A 19,301-nucleotide genomic window follows, 5' to 3' on the forward strand; every position below is an offset into this window, starting at 1 on the left:
TGGGGGGGGGGCGGTGGTGGGGGTTGCGGGGTGGGGGGGTGCTGGGGGTGGGGGGTGTCTGGGGGATTGGGGGCATGGGGGCGGCTGGGGCTGGGTTGGGGTGGGTGGCGGGGAGTGGATGGGGGGCGGGGGGTGGTGGGGGGGCGGGGGTTGGGGGCCGGTGGGGTGCCTGGTGGGCCTGCAGTGCCCCGTCCTGCTGCGTTGGGCCGGGGGCGCGGGCCGTGTTGGGGCGGGGGGCGCTCCTGCTCCTGGGTTTGCTCTCCGGCCGGTGGCCCTGGTGGGGCCCGGGGGTCGTCCTTTGGCGCTGCCGCGGCCTGGGGGGCCCTGAGGTGTTGCGCTTGCTCTGTTCCGGCGGGGGTCGACGGCTCCCCTCTTTGGTGGAGATTTTCATGCATGCCAGATCCACCACACCAGCATCTACCGAAACTCAGACACAATCTGTTTCCTCCTCAGGTTATTGAATCGGTGGAGGCTGGTGTCTCGGATCTCACGCGGCTTCGTCTGTCCTTCCTTCCTTTTCTCGGTCTCTCCGTTGGTCTCTTGAGGCCTCCCTGACTTTATGTTTTTTGGATTTGTTGGGGTCTGGATGTTTCTTGGGCTGGGGAGGAGTTCTGGTGGGGGGTGTCTGGTCGGTGCTGGATTTCACCTTCCTTGGTTTTCTTCGGTCCCCTCGGGTCTCCTGGTGTTCGATTTAGGTGAACGGTATAAGATTTTTTTTTTTCTAATAGGTTTTCTGGTGAGCTAACAAACACACGCACGCACGCACGCACACACACACACTCACCCACACACACACAAAAAAAAAAAAAAAAAAAAAAAAGTATGTATGTATGTATGTATATATGTATATATGTATGTATATATGTGTATATATATATATATATATATATTTAAAAAAAAAAAAAAAAAAAAAAAAAAAAAAAAAGAGCAATGATGATGACATTTCCGAATGAACAATACTGAGCTCTTATAAAAAAAAGAAAAAAAAAAAAAAAAAGAAAAAAAAGAAAAAAAAAAAAAAAAAAATGAAATACATTTGATTTGAAAGTGCCTTTTGAGATCCTTAAGGATACTGCACATCAATAAAACAACAGTTAAAAAAACAGAATTATGCAGAGGCAATAAAACAAATTAAAATTACAATGCAGTAGTTTGAGTTTGTATTTGAAATTGTGAGAAATGTAAGACAGACTGAGTTGGAGAGGTCAGGTGGCAAAGAGTTACAAAGCTGAGACGGGCAGCTGGAACAGTTAGGTGGATGGCGGCGGAGGATCTGACGGTGCTGACTGGAGTGGTGATGTGGAGGAAGACAGACAGGTACAAGAGGAGCAAGTTGGCAATGGCTTTTAAGGTATAAAGGAGCGGCTCAAATTCAGAATTGAGCCGGAAGGAAGGAAGAAAGAAGGGTCTTTTTTTTTTTGCTGACATTTGCAACATAGTTCTAGACCAGTCAAAGGTTATTGAGAGACTTGTGAGGGAGGCTGAAGAGGACAAAGTTGCAGTTGGTAACAAGTCTGTACAAAGATAGAAGCGGTCAGGAAGAGGTTGATAATGAAAAGCATGGGACCCAGGATAGAGCCCTGGGGCACACCTGAAGTAACTGGGTAGGGCTCTGATGTAAAGTACTTTAGCTGGGTGAACTTGTGTTAGAAATCCTAAAATTGGGTTTTTCAAAATTCCAAGGCATATCACCAAACAAAAACGTCACAAAAAGGATTATGAAATAACAATTGCCCCTTCTCGATTTACTGACAAATTAACATAGTGGATACACAGGTTAGATGGATAAACAAAGATACATGGTCAATTACAATTTTTGGACCAATTAATTGTAATTGGATATTTTTTCATTGCACACATGATGATCTCTTGTGGCACATTGGTGTGGTTGGGAATCACTACTTTATACTGTGGAAGTGTGTTTGTATGTTACCTGCTATGTTGAGGAGGTTTTGCCGGGCTCTGATGAAGGCCAGGATGTCTGCATCGGCTTGCTGGTCTCCAGTCAGGGGGATAGAAGATGGTGAAAGAGAAGACTTGGAAAGGGCTCTGTAACACCAACACAATATGCTAATTGACAATATGCACATTGTTTTACATAACAATTTTTTGGGGGGGAGGAAGTTGGAGTACCTGTTGGAAAAAAATCCAGGCAAGCAAAGACAGACCATGAAAACTCCCCAGAGAAAGGATTGCCTAGAGTTAAACCTCAAATTTCTCATCTGTGAGGCAGACACACTAACTATACGCCACATTGTGCTGCCATGAATAATTTTTATTCAATAAAAACTTTGTGGCATACATTAAGTAATCCGCAACTTTCAAAATGTGAGTGAGTATTTTTAGAGGCAAATATTTTAAAGCCCTTTGCTCCATTTAGCTCTTGTTCCATCATCCATCCATCCATTTTCTTTACCGCGTGTTCTCATTATGGTTGCGGGTTGTTCTGTCTCCAGAAGTTTGAAATGTTATATAGTATAATGGAATTTCTATAGAAAACAATTCTAAGACCAAATGTAATATTGCTTTAAAAGCTGTAAGACGAGCTACCTCAAACATAAGTAACACGCATTGTTTCCACAATGCGTGTTACAATGCTTGTGTGAATAAGTGTCAAATTAAGCATGTATAATTCAAGTATGCTTGAGGGTCTCTTGTCAAGCCGCTTATCCCTGCTATGATACACCATCAAAATGAAATCAAAGATGATTTTGATCTTCCCTTTATGGAATCTATAGAGTGGATTTATTGCTGCTGTGTAAATGTGAATGCTTGTCTGTCTCCATGTGCACTGTGGTTTACTGGCAACCAATCTAAAGTGTAGACTAGTGTGTATAGCCAACATTCAGGTGGGATAGACTCCAACTCCCTGACACTGGAAAGTAAACCAGTGATGGCCATAAAGTAGATGCATGTTTTTATCTCTTCATATCTATAATATTTAAAAATATTTTTGGGAAATATTTAGCAACAATTTAAGAAAGAATCTGGCTATTCTACCTCCACTCTGATGAAGAAGTGAACTCCGCCTCTTGTTTCTTTCGCACCGTATTGGGCCACGCTGGTTTGGGAACGAGGGCTCTAAGTTGGAAAGAAATTTGACATTTGCATTAAAAAGACAAATTATCTATGAACACTAATGTACGGAAGAGGATTAGAGCCAGTGAAGAGAAAAAAAAAGGTTTGGCAGGATTCTCACTTTAATCACAGAATACTGACTTTAAAGTGAGTATTCTGACTTTATTCTCAGAATTCTCACTTTAAAGTGAGAATAATAGTAGGACTAAAAAGTCAGAATTCGGACTTTAAAGTCAGAATTCGGACTTTAAAGTCAGAATTCGGACTTTAAAGTCAGAATTCTGAGTATAACGTCAGAATCCTGCCAAACTCTTTTTTTTCTTTCTTCACTGGCCCTAATCCTCTTCCGTATTAATGCAGTCAAGATACTGGATAAAAGTTGAGAGATACTGGCTGACCTGTCCTGATTTGAGCAGTCTCCGTCTGTTGAGTGAGGTTTATCAGTGCCAGATATTGCCTCCATGTATCTATTTGACCACAAGAGGGAGTGATAATGAAAATATGGTCAATTTGTTTGACACATTTCCAACATCTAGTAAATGCTGGATAGATAATGAACTAAAGTGCAGTTAGATGAAATTTGGTGTGCTTGCATGGGTTTTCTACAAGTACTCTGGCATCCTCACAGATTCAAAACTCCCTAAGGTGTGAGTGTGAATGATTGTCTATATGTGCCCGAACCCACAGGCATCTGGGATAGAAAACAGATGATTGGATGTCTTAACACAAGAATGAAATACTGATTACTAACTGAAACATTTTGAAAGGAGAGCCAAAAAACAGGAGACCTAGAAACATGGTTGTCATTATGGACTAGCAGAAAACTAATTAATACTACAAAGCATTGTTGTCAGGCCTTTTCTTCTTTTGCAACAAAAGCCATTAATACGCCATGTTGAAAATAGACAGAGCCTTGAAAGGACGGTTTGCGTGATAGAAAACATACACACATGGACAATTGTTGCTACCCCCGTTAATGAAAGAAAACCTCACAAGGGTCACAAAAATAACTTGAAAATGACATCAACTATATAATAAAAACATTAGTAACAAAAAATACAATGAAAATAAGACATTGCTTTTGAATTTTGGTTCAACGTAATTATTTAAACAAACTTATGAAACAGGCCTAGACAAAAATGATGGTACTCTTGACCTATTATTTTATTGCACAACCTTTAGTCAGTGCAATCAAATGATTTTTTTTGTTTCATTGAGACTTCAGCACATCTCAGCAGGTATTTTGGCCCACTCTAGTTGTCTCAGGTTTGATGAGTTTTTTCACCACTGCTTCTTTCAACTCCTTCCACAGATGTTCAACAGGATTTAAATCACATTCTATTTTAAATATTACCATGCTCCCAAAGACGTATTTATATGTTTGTTTGTTTTTTAAATATTTTTAACGCTAGAGCATACAGAGGGCTTTGATGCAGCCTCTGAACTGAAGAGAATGCTTGAAGCAATGGTAATTATTACAAAAATGGCCAGCAGGTGGCAGCAGAGTATAAGAGATTAACCAGAGCCATGTTGCAAAAAGCTCTTTCCCCCACTATTTTAAACTGATTTGTGAATAATGATGAAACTTACCGGTGGCTATCTGCTAATGCTAATTGTTGCAAAACAGAAATGGATAGAAATATACTTTTTTTCCTGATGAAAGAAGAGACTAATCTTTCTTTTGGTAGGTTCCATGTTTTTATAGCAATCGAACACAATATTCTGTGGGCTTTGCAAAAAACAAAAAACAAACAATCAGTCAAAATCTAGTAAAACAGCCAGGAGCAAAGGGAGTTGCTTCAGTGGAAATGGCTGGGAGTGAGTGAGTTAAATGGGCCATCTGATTGTGATGCTAATTAGAGGCCATACCTTGGTTGAACATGTTCCTATGGTCAAATGATTTTCAATCTCTTCTAGTCGTACCATCATTTTTGTCCAGGAATGTTTCACAAGTTTGTTTTAATAAATAAATCTGGTGAACCACAATTCAAAAGCAATTTCAGATTTTTATTTGTCAAGTTTCAAGACATTTTTACTACTTTTTCAGATTCATTTATTTCTGTGACCACATGAGTTTTTCTTTCACGAACAACAATTTTGTCCACACGTGTATAGTAAAATTGGGTCTTCATTGTAGGCATGGTGTAAAATGTGTAAAAGGCAATTTAAAAGAAATGTTAATACTATAAAGCCGTAAATCTGGATAAAAATACCATATGACAAGAAAACGTTTGCCCGCTTGATAATCTGTAAAAAAGCTTATAGCATTCTTCTCTGTGTCAATTATGGCCCTCATAAAAGCTGACCTGGGAGGATTTAGTTTGGGAAAGGCTGCTATCGAAGATCGTGAACATTGACTTGAAGAATAAATGACAGAAACTCACTCAAAGCCTGGAGTGCCGGGTGAGGACGGCGGCAAGGTTGCGCATGAGGATCTTGCTTTGTCTTCCGGCTCCTATGCATCATGCATGCCACATGCCACAGAGAGAAATTAATGAGCGATAATAACACTGGCTTCAGTAACTGTTTCATTGTTTAAATCAATGGCACATGTACTTCCAAAAAACAAGGTGCCCATTTACAGGACAACGTACCATCTGTATGAGTTCAATTTTATGCATTTGTTTTTGATGATAAAGTCTCAAATATGCCAGCATGTCTGCTCGTCAGATGGCCGTAAACTACCTCTTCCGCGGACATGAGTGAGACTTCTGTGTGATAATGTGACATTTGAATCCTTACTTTTCACTCTGCTATATGAACCGTGCTATTAAACGGTTAAATAGACACAACTTGTAAAACTTCCCCAGAAAATAAATAAAAAACAAATGTTTATTTAACATAAATCCTATACCAGGGGTCAGCAACCTTTACCGTAAAAGAGCCATTTTAGGCCAAATAAACAACAACAACAAAATTTGTCTGGAGCCGCAAAACATTTGAACTTAGTGATGAAGGAAACAGTGTGTTAAGTGTTGGACCCAAGAGCTAATTAGAGCTGCACCATAACAGAAAAATATGCAGCATCCAATATGAGATTCATTTTCTACTATCTTTCCTCTTCAGTTTTTAGATTATTTCTTTTTGTAATTGTTTCATACTTTGTTTTTCATACATTTTTAGACTTTTCTGCCTTTCTGTCAAATTTCTGACATTTTTGGCAATTTTATGGGTAAATGGTAATTTTGTGGCTATTTATTTCTGCCTCTTTTGCTCTCAATTTTCTTTTTTTCACCAATTTTATATACATTCTATATGGTAATTTTCGGGATATTTTTATTTTATTTTGGGCATTACATAGTTACTTTGTAACAAAAAAAAAATCTGCTTCAATTTCAGTTTTTTTTTTCTTTGGCAATTTGTGTAAATTTTATGGTAATTTATGGGATTTATTTTGTTTTTGGACATTTTATAGTTACTTTTTGAATGTTTTGTTTTCTGCTTTTTTTTTTTTTGTTTTTTTAAATTAATTTTCTAACTTAAATTTAATTTTTTTATTTTTTACAATTCCAAAGATATTTTATGGTAATTTTCTGTCTTTCTTATTTAGTTTTTGGACATTTTGTGGTTACTTTTTGAACATTTTCTTTTCTGCTTTTTTTTCTCTCTGACATTTTTGACAATTTCATGGACATTTTGTTGTAAATTTGATCTTTTCCTTTTCCTTTTTTACAATTTTTTTTATTTTTACATTTTTAGGCCAGTTTTAAAACTTTTTCGTCTAACTTTCATCTCTTATTCTGACAACTTAAAATGTTGGACTCTGACATCTTTAAAATATTTAATTTTATTTATTTTTTAAAATCTAAATCAATTAATTTAAAGAATATTTTATCTAAAAAAATAAAAATAAAGATGCACAGAGAGCCACAGGATAATTACCAAAGAGCCACATGTGTCTCCGGAGCCGCAGGTTGCAGACCCCTGTCCTATAATGAATGCCTAATATTTCTGTAACACGTGTACTTTCCTCCAACAAATGACAAATGGCCAAGGACCTTTCCTGTATGATGTTGAACAGCGGCTGTAAGGGTCACACTGGCGCCATAAAGGCTTCCAAAGTCAGGGACATATGCATATCAACTTACATGCACTTAAGTGTCCTTAGAGGCCACGATTGATGTGCAAAAAACTTCCATCAACAAAAGGACACATTTAAGGCCCTCTCGAGTAGTTGAGATTTGACACTGATTTAACCATTATGTGTCCCCTGCTGTAGTTTCTGTGGTCTTTCCACATGGGCTGAGAAGAGAGATGAGCTCAATCACCTGCGCATTGGAAGCCTCCTCGTTCCACCACTTTTGGAAGTCCTTGTGGAGTTTGACCTTGGCCCTCTCCAACAATAGTTGCAGGTGTTCAATCTCAGTTCTCAACGCTTTCAAGTGGCAAGCGGTGCTCTTGTAACTAATTGAAGGTATGAGCAGCACAACACATACAGGTATTGGAATTAGTTAGGAGTAATTGCTCATTCAAATAAGTTGAATGACGCTCACATCTTTTTTTCTTGCTCAATGTGTGCACGCAGGTTTTCCTCCACTGGATCCACCTCCTCCCCAGCGTCTTTGTGATTTCCAATCACACCTACAGTATGTTCACCACAGTACAGTAAAAGCGTTCAGAATGGTAAGGAGGAGGAGTCAACTGAATTTTAATATTTGGATTCTTTTGGGGGATGCACAACAAACATACCATAAGCAGCCATCTGTCTTCGGCGCATTTCCAACTGCTTCTTAAACTCATCTGACAACGTGAAAAGATGAAAAAAATTGAATGAAAATGAAACATTTTCCAACAATATTTCTAAGATAATGACAGTCTCGCACGTTTTGGACATTCCTAACGCACATAATGTACATTAAAGCAAATCTCTCATATTTAATCGCACAAGGCAAAATGGAGGAGACTTGGTTATGTTCTGGAGTTGCTCTGCTGGATGTGCTGAATCTGTGCAGGCTAAAAATGAAACGGCAAGGCTATCAAGGCACTCGGAAGTGAAATGTGTATGCGAGAAAGCTTGGTCTCAGACAAAAGTCATAAGTCCTCCACAACGATTACAATCCATAACACAGAGCTAAAAATACCCAAGGAAGACTAAGAACAAAACATTGGACAATTCTGAAGTTCCCTTCAATGAGCCCTGATCTCAATCCTATGGAACATCTGTGGAAATGTTACTTTTCATCCGAGATCGTTTCGTTTTATTCGTTTTTATTTACCGGCCAGTTTCTCCGCATGCGAGACAGCATAGTAATTGCAGTTATCTACAATACACGTATAAACCTCTTCTTGAATGGAAATATCTTTCTTTGAGACACACTGTTTTGTTTCACTTCACCATGTGGTCGGTACATGTTATATTTGTCAGTTTCAAGTTAGTCAGGTCCATAAATAAAGGGACATCAACACAATTATCATCTTTTTGGCTCAAAATGCCACCACAATGGATTTGAAATGTAACAGACACTTTAACGTCTAAGTCAAGTGAACTGCGTAGGAATTACAACAGATTGTATATTTCTCACACTTTTTAAGGATACAAAAAAAAAAACGGGACAAATTAACAATCATAAATCAAATTTTGACTTTTTAATGCTTGCTTGCAAATCGCTTTGCAGTCAATTACTAACTGAAGTCTGAAATGCATAGACATCACCGGTTTCTGGATTTTATCCCCGGTGACGCTCTGACAGGCCTCTACTGCAATTGCCTTCAGTTCTTGCTTGCTCTTGGGGCATTTCCCCTTCGGTTTTGCCTTCAGCAAGTAAAGTGCATGCTCAATCGGATTCCCGTCAGGTGACTGACTTTGACGTTGCATAAGATTCTATTTCGTGTCTTAAAAAACCCTTTGGTTGCTTTTGAAGTATGCATCGGCCCACGCCATGACACTACCGCCACCATGCTTCACTGACAAGGTGGTAGTCAGGTCCCTAAATATCGGGACATACACACAATTCTCATGTTTTGGCTCTAAACATCACCACCATGGATTTGAAATGAAACATAAGAGTTTACATCCAAATTAGGTGAATTGTGCCACGGCCATGTGGGCAGTAGAGCCTCAGGCCAGTAGCAAGGTCTGGAAGGTCTTAGTTTAAGTTCCATATGAGGTGCTGTTTAACTTTATCCAGTTAAAAGTAGTGTTCAAAATGTCAAATCATTTGTTGTGTCAAACTAATATTTGACATCCAAACAAGGCAGTTTGGATGTCACATCAGTTCGGTCTGCCATTAAGGCAGACGTGTGTTACTGTGTAGTGGAGTGTCAAAACAACAAGAGAACAGACATCTAAATCCTTAGGATTGTCCTAGAGCAAAAAAATCTCATTGGAAAAATATGTGTATGGACATGCTTACAATAGTGCTACACCACATACGACCACAGAAACATTAGCCTTCCAATTTATGTATGGAAGCAATGAGAACTGAGGTCACGACTGAGCCAAGACTGAGGAAGAATTGTGTCCTGTCAGCAAAGTGACACATGAAAACATTCATTGATGATAGGATCAATGCCAAAATTCCTAAACCACACCAGTATGAATGTGCCAAGAAATGAAACGACCCAATTTAAAGTGACAAAGGAAAAATAATTGAACTGCACCAGCCGGGGTGGCAGATCTGCATATAATTGTAATGATTTGACATTACAGAGAGAATATGAGTGAGAAGGCAGGCATCATCCAAAAGGCTATTTAAATAATTGCCTCACTTGTGGGACTAACACCAGGTTAACATATGGGTAAGTCATCTTTTCCTCATTCTCTTTGCCAATAATTAAAAGCTTGAATTCCCCAAATGAGAAGATTGAGTTTCATATATGAGCGACAATCTCCGAGCCACGACTGTCGAGTAAATGTTAACCAACCGAACTCAATCACAGTTAGGAACACTTGGGTATAAACAATATTAACCAGAAAGGAAGCAATTTCAGTTTCAGATGAAATGAAATGGACAGTATATCAGATAGCAAGACAAGTAAATTACTGAGGCAATTATGTGTAGGAGTGAGAGCTTTTCAAGGTATTGGATGGCAGGATCTCCTGCGGTGAGTTTCCATTACAATCCCACAGGTCTCGTCCATGTAGACGGTGCACTTCTATGACTCTGTTAAGCGATCCTGCAGCCAGTTGAAGGCTTGCACTGCAACCTCTGAAACTTAGATTGTGGGATGTGTTGTCTTTGTTGGGCTACCTTAAAACTGAACACAATTGGGTTACTGATACTTCAAATTCATCTTTGTTGCAGGCCGCATCGTAGTCATGGTTTCTCGGAGGGCCATCAAGAGTTTCAACATCCAGTCTTGAGAATCCATTTGGACTGGGACTAACATTCAGATTCTCCTGGAATCATTCAGATTTTAATATTTCGGTTCCCCGTTTCGATGTCTCATCCGCTGACCTGAAGCTATAATATATCTATTTTTATACATACTGTGTAGAAAAAAACAGCTGGGTGATAAAGAGTAAATGAATCAGGATGAAATGCAAGGATAACTATGATGACATATTCAAAACACCCCCAAAAAATTGCTATTTTTACACACTTTAACATAAAATAAATCAACAAAAGATTAATTTCACCGGTGTCAAGTAGGGATGTAACGATATCCAAACATCGCGGCACGATAAATATCACGATATGTGCCCCACAATACGATAATTATCACAATATTGTGGGGAAGTTGGCCATTAGGGGTGTTAAAAAAAAAATTTCGGCAATATATTGCGATGTTACCGCGCACAATTCTCGTATCGATTCAATATGCAGCCAAATCGATTTTTAAAGATACATTTTTGATGGAAATATTCAACAAAATGTCTTAATTAGAGTTAGGGTTCACATTTTAAGCATGGAAGAATGTTATATTAATGGAACATTATGCCTTAAAATTTGATTTGTTTGTTTGTTAAATACGGTGGACCCCAGTTTATAAGCCTGAAGTACATTTTCATACAAATCTTACAGTGTACATGTACAAGTTTATTGATTAGTATTTTTTTAATTTGAGTTAAAAAATATATATAATTTACTTATAGATTCGTATCGGGATTAATCGGTATCGAATCGAATCGTGACCTATGAATCGTGATACAGATCGAATTGCAAGCTACTAGGCAATTCACACCCCTATTGGCCATATAAAAAAAGCTCACGATACTGTACAAACACTCATGATATTGTATAAATAACAAACTAACAAAAAAGCTCATATTGGAAAAATTAAGCACAATATTGTGTTTTTGTACATAATAACAGCAGTGACAGAGAAATTGTCATCGTCATGTGCTTCTATTGGCTCAGCGGTGCAAAGTATCATGGTCTATGTAGTTCACAATGTTTTGTTTGACTGAAGCGGGCCAAAAGTAATGTTTTTGTACTTTGGACAGAGATGTTGAAAAATATAGAAAGTATGACTGATTTATTGGAGTGAAAACCAACGCAGTGGCCAAAACATTCCTAATTAAAATTAAACTGCCCTACTACTACTAATAATGATTCTAGAAATGCATAAATGAAATACAACCTCGCCTTTTTAACAGATGTGCTGCTTTAAATATCGTGACATGACAACGACAATATTGTGGCAATTTTAATATCACAATATCACAATAATGCCGCCGTTATTGTTATATTCCTAGTGTCAATTACTAGCAATGTGCAATGCTTCATCACACAATAGTCCATCCATTTCACCTCCGCAGGTCATCTCTGAGGGCTCAGGCACCAAACATCCTCAAATGTATATCCACAAAGCCCCTCTCATTTTCTCAGAAGTTATGTTGTGGATGTACAGCAACAGTTTCGAGATATGAGCCACATGAATGATTTGTCGGTTAGTAGTTAAAATTGTAATGCTGCATGATTACCATGACGGGATCATGATGATAAATGCTATCCAGTTTCCGTGAGTGTTGATTGAAGTGCATATAAAAAAAAAAATCAATAGCCTGTTAAATCAACATAGGTTGTAATTTGAAATCAAATGTCATAAGACACATCAAGTACATTCTTCATACAACAGTTGTGTGTTAAAAATGAATTAGGAAACATAAATTGTTATTTATACATAAGTGAGCGTTGGACACACATTCTGTGCTTTTACTGGATTGGTGTGTGAGAAGGTGATAATAGCTCAAGGAGCAGTAGTCATGTTTAATCTTGTGAGAATTCACAGAACCCATGCTGTACTCCGGCAATGCTGCTTTCAAATCCATATTTCTATCATGAAAGGCAAAGATAAGGAGAATGAAATACAAACTACCAAAAGCTCTATATGGGCGTGCACTGCATAAATACTCCACGTCTGCTGCACAAATCAAGAATTCCTCCTGTCCACATCCTGCTGCCATGCATACAGTTCAACACGTGAACCAAAGAGCCTTCTAAATAAATATATGTCTGTGCACTTTTTGGACGTAAGTGCTCAGAACATATGCTCCATCGGCAAGATTCGATTCCATGACCATACAAAGTAGCCAAGAATAATCCTGTAAACCAAGGAAATGTTTGGACAAATGTCTGCAGAGGCTGCTGTTCCTCGCTTTGATTTGGAGCCCAATGCTGAAAACATCCAACGGACAAAGCAGTAAAAAGCTTCTATCTATATTGCACCATTTCTACGCTCTACATCAACCAAGAGACAAATATTGCATTTAGTTTCCAAGCAGAGCTTCCAAGATGGCAGGCAAGCACACTGAGCTTAATATTACAGCACCACTTTCCAGCCAGAAGAGGCAACCACCGTCCACTAAAAACACTCCTCATCCTGAAGGAATGCGACTCCATGTGTCGAATAATGCAGTAATATTTAACAGTATCAAGACATTTGCTGGGTGTTTTTCCAAATGCAAATAAGCTTTTACATCTTAAAGGGGAAGTCGACCCAAAAATAATGGATTCAACAGCAAAATCCACCCCTTTCGATCCATCTCAGTAGGCGGCCATTTTGCCTCTTGACTGAAAATGACATCACAGATGCTTAGGGCTCAAGTAATGACCAATCACAGCTAAGCTTGGGAATGTCACATGATCAACCTAAAAAAACAGGTGAGCCGTGATTGGTCGTTACCTGAGCCCTGAGCAGCTGTGACGTCATCCTCAGTCGACAGCAAGTGGCAAAATGGTCGCTCCCTGAAATTCATATTCCACAAACGCAATATGATTTGATTATATGACTACTTGGGTTATCTCGGTCTGTTTTTATGTTTGTTTGTTTTTTAACATATTTTGATTATCTTAAACATTAAAGTGGAAACTACGCAAAAATCAAAAATGGGGTAGGAAAATGTAAGCCACATGGAGCCTTACACTAGTCGCATGCCCACAGTATGTCATCCATTTTTGTGGAGTGTTTTTGGGAGACACACCAACAAACAATAATGGAGGACATCAGGACAATGAGTCTCTGTGCATTGAGGACAGCAATAATATGGAGACTTGCAGAGTACAATACTTCAGTGTTCAGAGCTACAGCACAGCAATAGGGCAAGATGATGATCGCATCAGTTTTTGTTTTTGAATTTTTTGGACTCTTTTTCAAAAGTTACAAGTTCATGTTGTGAACTTACAACACCGTTGAACCACTAACTGTGGTATTTGTATGCCATACTGTCGTGTAGCTCAGCAGATGGACAACCGAGCATGTACCATAAAGTGGAAAAGGTGTGTGTGTTGTATGCATGGGTACATAGTTAAATTTAAGCTACTCATGCCAATGAAACTGAACCTTAACTGTGTTATGAAGCTCATTGGAATATACCAAACAGGTCTGAATATTAGCATGAAGCTATCTCATCAGGCAAATTTGACCCAAACATAACATTATTATTTCATTTATGGAAGCAACTTACTGATTTTTTGTTTGGCGTCATGAAGTTGGTCTCCCATCTTTCTGACTTCTGCTGACCTGTTTTAAACAGTAAAGGTATTAAATGTTTTCTAATTAGATCAGATCAGATTGTACATCATATAAACATTTCAGTGCAAAACATTGGAATCTGTGATTCTGTGCTTCTAACGCCGTAACTCTGCTTGGTTCTTGGCCATTTGCTAAATGTGGCGGCTCTTTGCCTTGCCTAAATGCCAAGTCATGGGCAGCATTATGTAAATTAGTCAATTTGTGACATCTAAATTCAGAATGGCTGGTTATTTGACACTTGATGTGTGGGCATATTTGTATACAAGCAATTAAAAAGTAAATGTTCCCATATGTCCCCTTTAAAAACATTAGTAAAAATAATGAATCCAGATTTGAACTCAGCTACCCTGTTCTATTGAATAGTTCAAGCTCAGACATAATCTCAACAGGTTTAAAGACTGTAGAACACTGAGTCTTTACAGTTGCTTATGAATTTCTTGAATTCATATTGAATCTTGAAACTACCTCTGTTTGAGCAGACTCTTGTTGTCTTCAATGATGTGATGGTCCTCATGGTCTGTGATAAAGGTCTCAAAGGCCTCTTGCTTTCCCATTGAAAGCCGAGCTCCTATTAAAAAATAAATAAAAGTGTGAATGACTGCAATACAACCACAACCAATGTCCATCCAAACACTGCTGTTATCTTTCCATACTTCAGATATAAATTAGTCATCTGATATGAAGCTTCAGCGAGATCTGAGCTGATCCAAATCCACAGGTATACCCAACTCCTGTCTGGACGCCAGATGTGAGTTAAAACCCCACCGGCATTGTCGACCTCCCACATATAACTCATTACTTCAATAAAAGACATGGTGTCTTCCTGTAAACATAGACACAAATACTGTATAGAGTAACCATCCGTTTAGAACACATCAGCAATATATGAAAGAAACTCGCCTCGCCACAATATTAGCAACGGACCGCATGCAAGGAAAGGACGCAAGTTTGGTAACCCCCCCCCCCCCCCAGCGGCAGTTGCTTTTTCATGGGCTCATAATATGGTTTAACAACCACTTTTCGTAAAGTTGTAAACATCCGCTTACACAGGTTTATGCTTGGAACGGAAAAGCCATTGTTTTACTTGTAAATATGAAATCTGATTGGCAAGATACTTCATGTACTGAATACAAACGGTGGTGAAAGGCAACACTTTACACTGCTTCTGTAGGTTAGGCCAATGATTACATTTTCCAGCCTAAAAAGTAATTAAATCATAATAATTATAGTTAATTCATTACTATTAGTAAAAAGCACAAAGCAACATATTCCCTTGATTCATCATATATTATCATCTATGATACAGACTGTATTGGAAAAAAAAGAAGTAAAAACGCAAATAATGCAATAATATGGCATTATTTGCCAAGTTTCCAGTGGCATAAAAAGTTTCACACATGAACTTTAATGAGTTCCATGCACCTTTGTGAATGGTGTAGAATTTTGCAACAAAGCAGACACAGAGGACAGTTACTCATGTGGGATAAGGACAGTGGGGAATTCAGTCGTTATTTTCGGAAAGTCCTGATTGAAACCAGCAGGGATCTCACAAGCATGTGTTGCTCGAGCCAACCTCAACAGTTTGAGTCTTTGGGGTTCTTAAGGGAAATGCACTTCATTCGACTTTTTAAGGGCAACATTCTGGGAATATTTTCAACATGTTGTCTTTTATGTTGTACTAACATCATTTGCGGAATAATGAGCTCACATACATAAATTAACTAATCTACGTGCCCCCAAGTAGTGACAGACTGCTGCAGAGGAATGTGTGGGGCTGACTGTTCTCTTTTTCCCATTAAAAATTACAAAATAAAAAACTGTGATGTGATGTGAAGTAATGTTAATTTAATCCGCCATTTTTAAATTTAGTCTCAGTTGTAGTCCAGTTTCAATCACGCTTCTTAGTTTTTAATCATAGCTGGTCAAACTCATCCCGTTTTTTTTTTTTTATATAAATCTAGCATTTTAGTCTTTATTTTAGTTCAAGGAAACATAATTTTATTCATCTAGTTTTAGTCAACAAAAACTGTCAACGTTTTAGTCTAGTTTTAGTCAGGACAATCATTTTACCGCTGTATATATTTTTTCTCAGCAGATTATGTTGAACATTTCGGATCTAAAACTATTTCTCATACAACAAACAAAACCAAAAAAACAACTTCACACACAATTACAGTATATCAACAAGTGGCTATGGCTCCATGCTATGAGCTAGTAAGTTAGCCAGCATTAGTTAGCAGTCGATTAACATTATCGTTGGAACGTTATAACCGTTGGATTAATGTTATGTTATAACTTTACCGTGAATCCACCTCCTGTCTGTCCCATGTGTTTGTTTCTGCATGTTTCACTCGCTCGCTGCAGATTTGAAAGGGGGTGTGTCACTGTGTCACATGACAGTGTCACAGACGTGACAGATTAGCAAAGACAAGAGTTTACAAAATCATATAATGTTCGTCTCGTTTTTGTTTATGAACTAAAAAGTCCATAGATTTTAGTCGTCTCGTCTTCATTAGTCAACAAAAAATCATATTGATTTAGTCCCAGTTATTGTTTATTAATAAGGGTTTTAGTCTAGTCTAGTCTAGTTTTAGTCCGGTGAAAAATGTATGTTGACAAAATTATTATTTTTTGTTTTCATTGACGAACTTAACACTAATGTGAAGTATAATGATACATTTCCCTCAATGCATTACACAACTTTGCTGTTTACAAATGGCAAGGAAAAGTCGAAAACATTTTGTGCATGCTTCTATTGTAGTCTTCTGACAGGTAAACTGCGACGAAAGCCTCATCCAAGTTCATAGATGGTGTGTTGCGTGTAGAAGGTCTGCTAGACCCATCAGCATCTCATTACATGCTAGCAGAGTTTATAGTAAGATGTAAGTCTTGACGTCTCGAGTCTCCTGTCAGCCCTAATAAGCCTAATACAAGTCATCACCGGCCTGAATTACTACAGGAACACCTTGTACATTCATTAGCTCTAAAAGCAATCTGAAGTACATTGAAAGAAAACATCCATCTGTACTTGCCAGAGACAAAAATAAATCAAGCTGAAAGGAAACTCATGTGAAGGAGCTCAGTCTGCAGCGTGCACGGGACACAATGGAACTGTAGTTCTGACAGCATCAACTTTTTCTACTAAGTGCAGACTACTTCCAGTGTGGTCATCAAAAAAGAAAATGAACTCCCGATGGGCCATGTTTTATGTGTTGGCAAAGTTAGGAAGCTGACATAGAATGATGTGCTATGGAAAGAGCGGAGCAAATTATAGCAGGAATGGTTTCCATGGAAAGGTCATCATTTACAGTTTTTCAACGGGGACATCTGTTATGCTCGCAGTTACAATGGAGGCTTTTGGATGCAGAACCAGAAGAAACTTCATTCAAATGTAACCATCCAATGAGCTATCCAGCACGCAAATAGAGACATGGGGTAATATCACGATAAAAGTGCCTTTGGTGTCCTCATCAGAATCACGAGAATCACATCATGAAAACACACATACCAGTACAGTGTTCCCTCGCAGTTCACCTTTCGCAGGTTTGCCGTTTCTCAGATTTTGTTCAGTGCAATTTTGCAGTTTTTTTTGTTTTTGTACAGTAGTGTACCTATTTGGGAAATCTATGAAGGGTTGAACATTGAGATTGTTTAAACGAGCGAGAAATGTGAGAAAATGTTAATGCGTCTGAGAAAAGTCTATAATGTGTGTGCAGGTGAGGGGTTTTAATATAAAAAAAATGAAGCTAACTCCTTTGTGGATTTCACCTATTGCAAGTATTTTTGAGAATTTAACACCATCGATAAATGAGGGAATACTGTAAAACAAAAAAGGCTCTTAAAATGTGTTTCCTTCATTGTATACAATTTTTATTTCATTGGCTGGACGTGAATTTGGCATGTCCCACTCACAAGTTTTGGACTTGTCAATATAGCTAGTTTTGACTTTGTTTTGACTTTTGTTTTTTAAATTCAGTTGCTTTTGTTTTTTCCTCTCTAAAATATTACAAAAATAAATAAATAAAATTAGTTTTAGTATTATTAAAATACCGGCATATGGATTTTATTTTTCAAGTGCAAGTTAAAAAAATTATTGTGTTTGGGTTTTTCCACTAAAATGTTTAGTTTAGGTTTTATTAGTTTTAGTATTATTTAAATAAGTTGATTTTTTTCAAGTGCAAGATAAAAAAATGCTTTGTAAATTATTCAGTTGCTAGGGATGTACAGTACAGTAAAACCAAAATAAATACATTTAAAATGAACCCTGAATGCTCCTGTATGATATTAATTGACACAAATGAAAACAAACACTTTTGCTATTATTATAGTTTTATAAATCCAAGATGTACTTTCAGGTTGTTTTCTGTTATTTTGTTAATGAAAACATTTAAATTTGAGTTTCTTCGTTAACTATGCCTATAAAAAAAACAACCTTGGTGCATAATAAGTTTGTTAGAAGGCTTGGAATTTTTTTTTCTTCGAGGAGTAATTTTTGCTAATCAATAACTTTATTTGAGGAGCTGTGTTGGGCCACAAAGACAATTAAATGCTGTACAAATTTCATGACTAAATCCGATTAATTAATAAATTTGAGCATGGCCTCGAGGCCATCAGGCCACCGCTTATGTCGGACCCGGTGCCAACCAAATAGCTTTGTTCTATTTACAATACGTGGGTGAAGTAGGGACGTTGCGGCATATGAACGGCCGTTTGCAGACGCAAAATGTGAATTTTAAATCACAAATTGCAATGTGAATCTGCATTGTAAGATCAAGCAAACAACCTGTGTTCACTTGTTCTGTGCATTATTTTGGTTGCTAAACTACAAAGAAACATGAAGTGAAAGGAAAATAGATGAAACGTTCCAAAATGGACACAACAGGTTAAAACTTTATCAATTTAAGTTCACAATAATGTTTATGCTCTTAAATGTATGTGACAACTATACATTCTATTATCATAAGAGGTCATCACCCATTGTGCTTTTAAAACTTCAAAGTGAATAAACCGCAGGAAAGCATTCCTTTGCTGGTGCAGATTTAAGCATTAGTGTGGCCGTTCACTTCATTGTCAAGGTCACAAGGTCAGTTTTCCCACCTGCTATTCAATAATTTGGTCATGACAGAATTTAGCACTAAATATGAAAAGTTACAAGTACGAAAATGTTATTTGAAGCCCATGCTCCAGATTTTATTGAGTGCTTTCGCCAAAACTAACTTTGGGCAAAATTTGTTCACAGGGTCACTTATTATGGTTGGAAAGCAAAAGACTCTTTTCAATGCGTAGTGTGCTGGAGACTGACAGGA

The 19,301-nt window shown here is 37.8% G+C and overlaps 1 protein-coding gene across 1 annotated transcript in view; it reads right to left on the bottom strand.

Annotated features, from left to right (window-relative positions):
• Nucleotides 1–1,772: 1,772 nt before the first annotated feature.
• The window catches only part of kif6 (kinesin family member 6), a 49,493-nt gene continuing 31,964 nt past the window's right edge, over nucleotides 1,773–19,301 (bottom strand). The window contains exons 14-22 of the mRNA XM_086095001.1: nucleotides 14,461–14,563; nucleotides 13,928–13,983; nucleotides 7,768–7,818; nucleotides 7,572–7,659; nucleotides 7,347–7,482; nucleotides 5,463–5,533; nucleotides 3,477–3,545; nucleotides 3,001–3,081; nucleotides 1,773–2,049 (exon numbers count right to left, since the gene is read on the bottom strand). Coding sequence (XP_085951127.1) covers nucleotides 1,899–2,049; nucleotides 3,001–3,081; nucleotides 3,477–3,545; nucleotides 5,463–5,533; nucleotides 7,347–7,482; nucleotides 7,572–7,659; nucleotides 7,768–7,818; nucleotides 13,928–13,983; nucleotides 14,461–14,563 — 806 coding nt within the window. The 3' untranslated portion in view covers nucleotides 1,773–1,898. The remainder of the gene's footprint in view (nucleotides 2,050–3,000; nucleotides 3,082–3,476; nucleotides 3,546–5,462; nucleotides 5,534–7,346; nucleotides 7,483–7,571; nucleotides 7,660–7,767; nucleotides 7,819–13,927; nucleotides 13,984–14,460; nucleotides 14,564–19,301) is intronic.

This window comes from Leptonotus elevatus, chromosome 14, assembly GCF_054856555.1.
Source record: "Leptonotus elevatus isolate MCC_2025b chromosome 14, RoL_Lele_1.0, whole genome shotgun sequence".
Taxonomy (NCBI): Eukaryota; Metazoa; Chordata; class Actinopteri; order Syngnathiformes; family Syngnathidae; genus Leptonotus; species Leptonotus elevatus.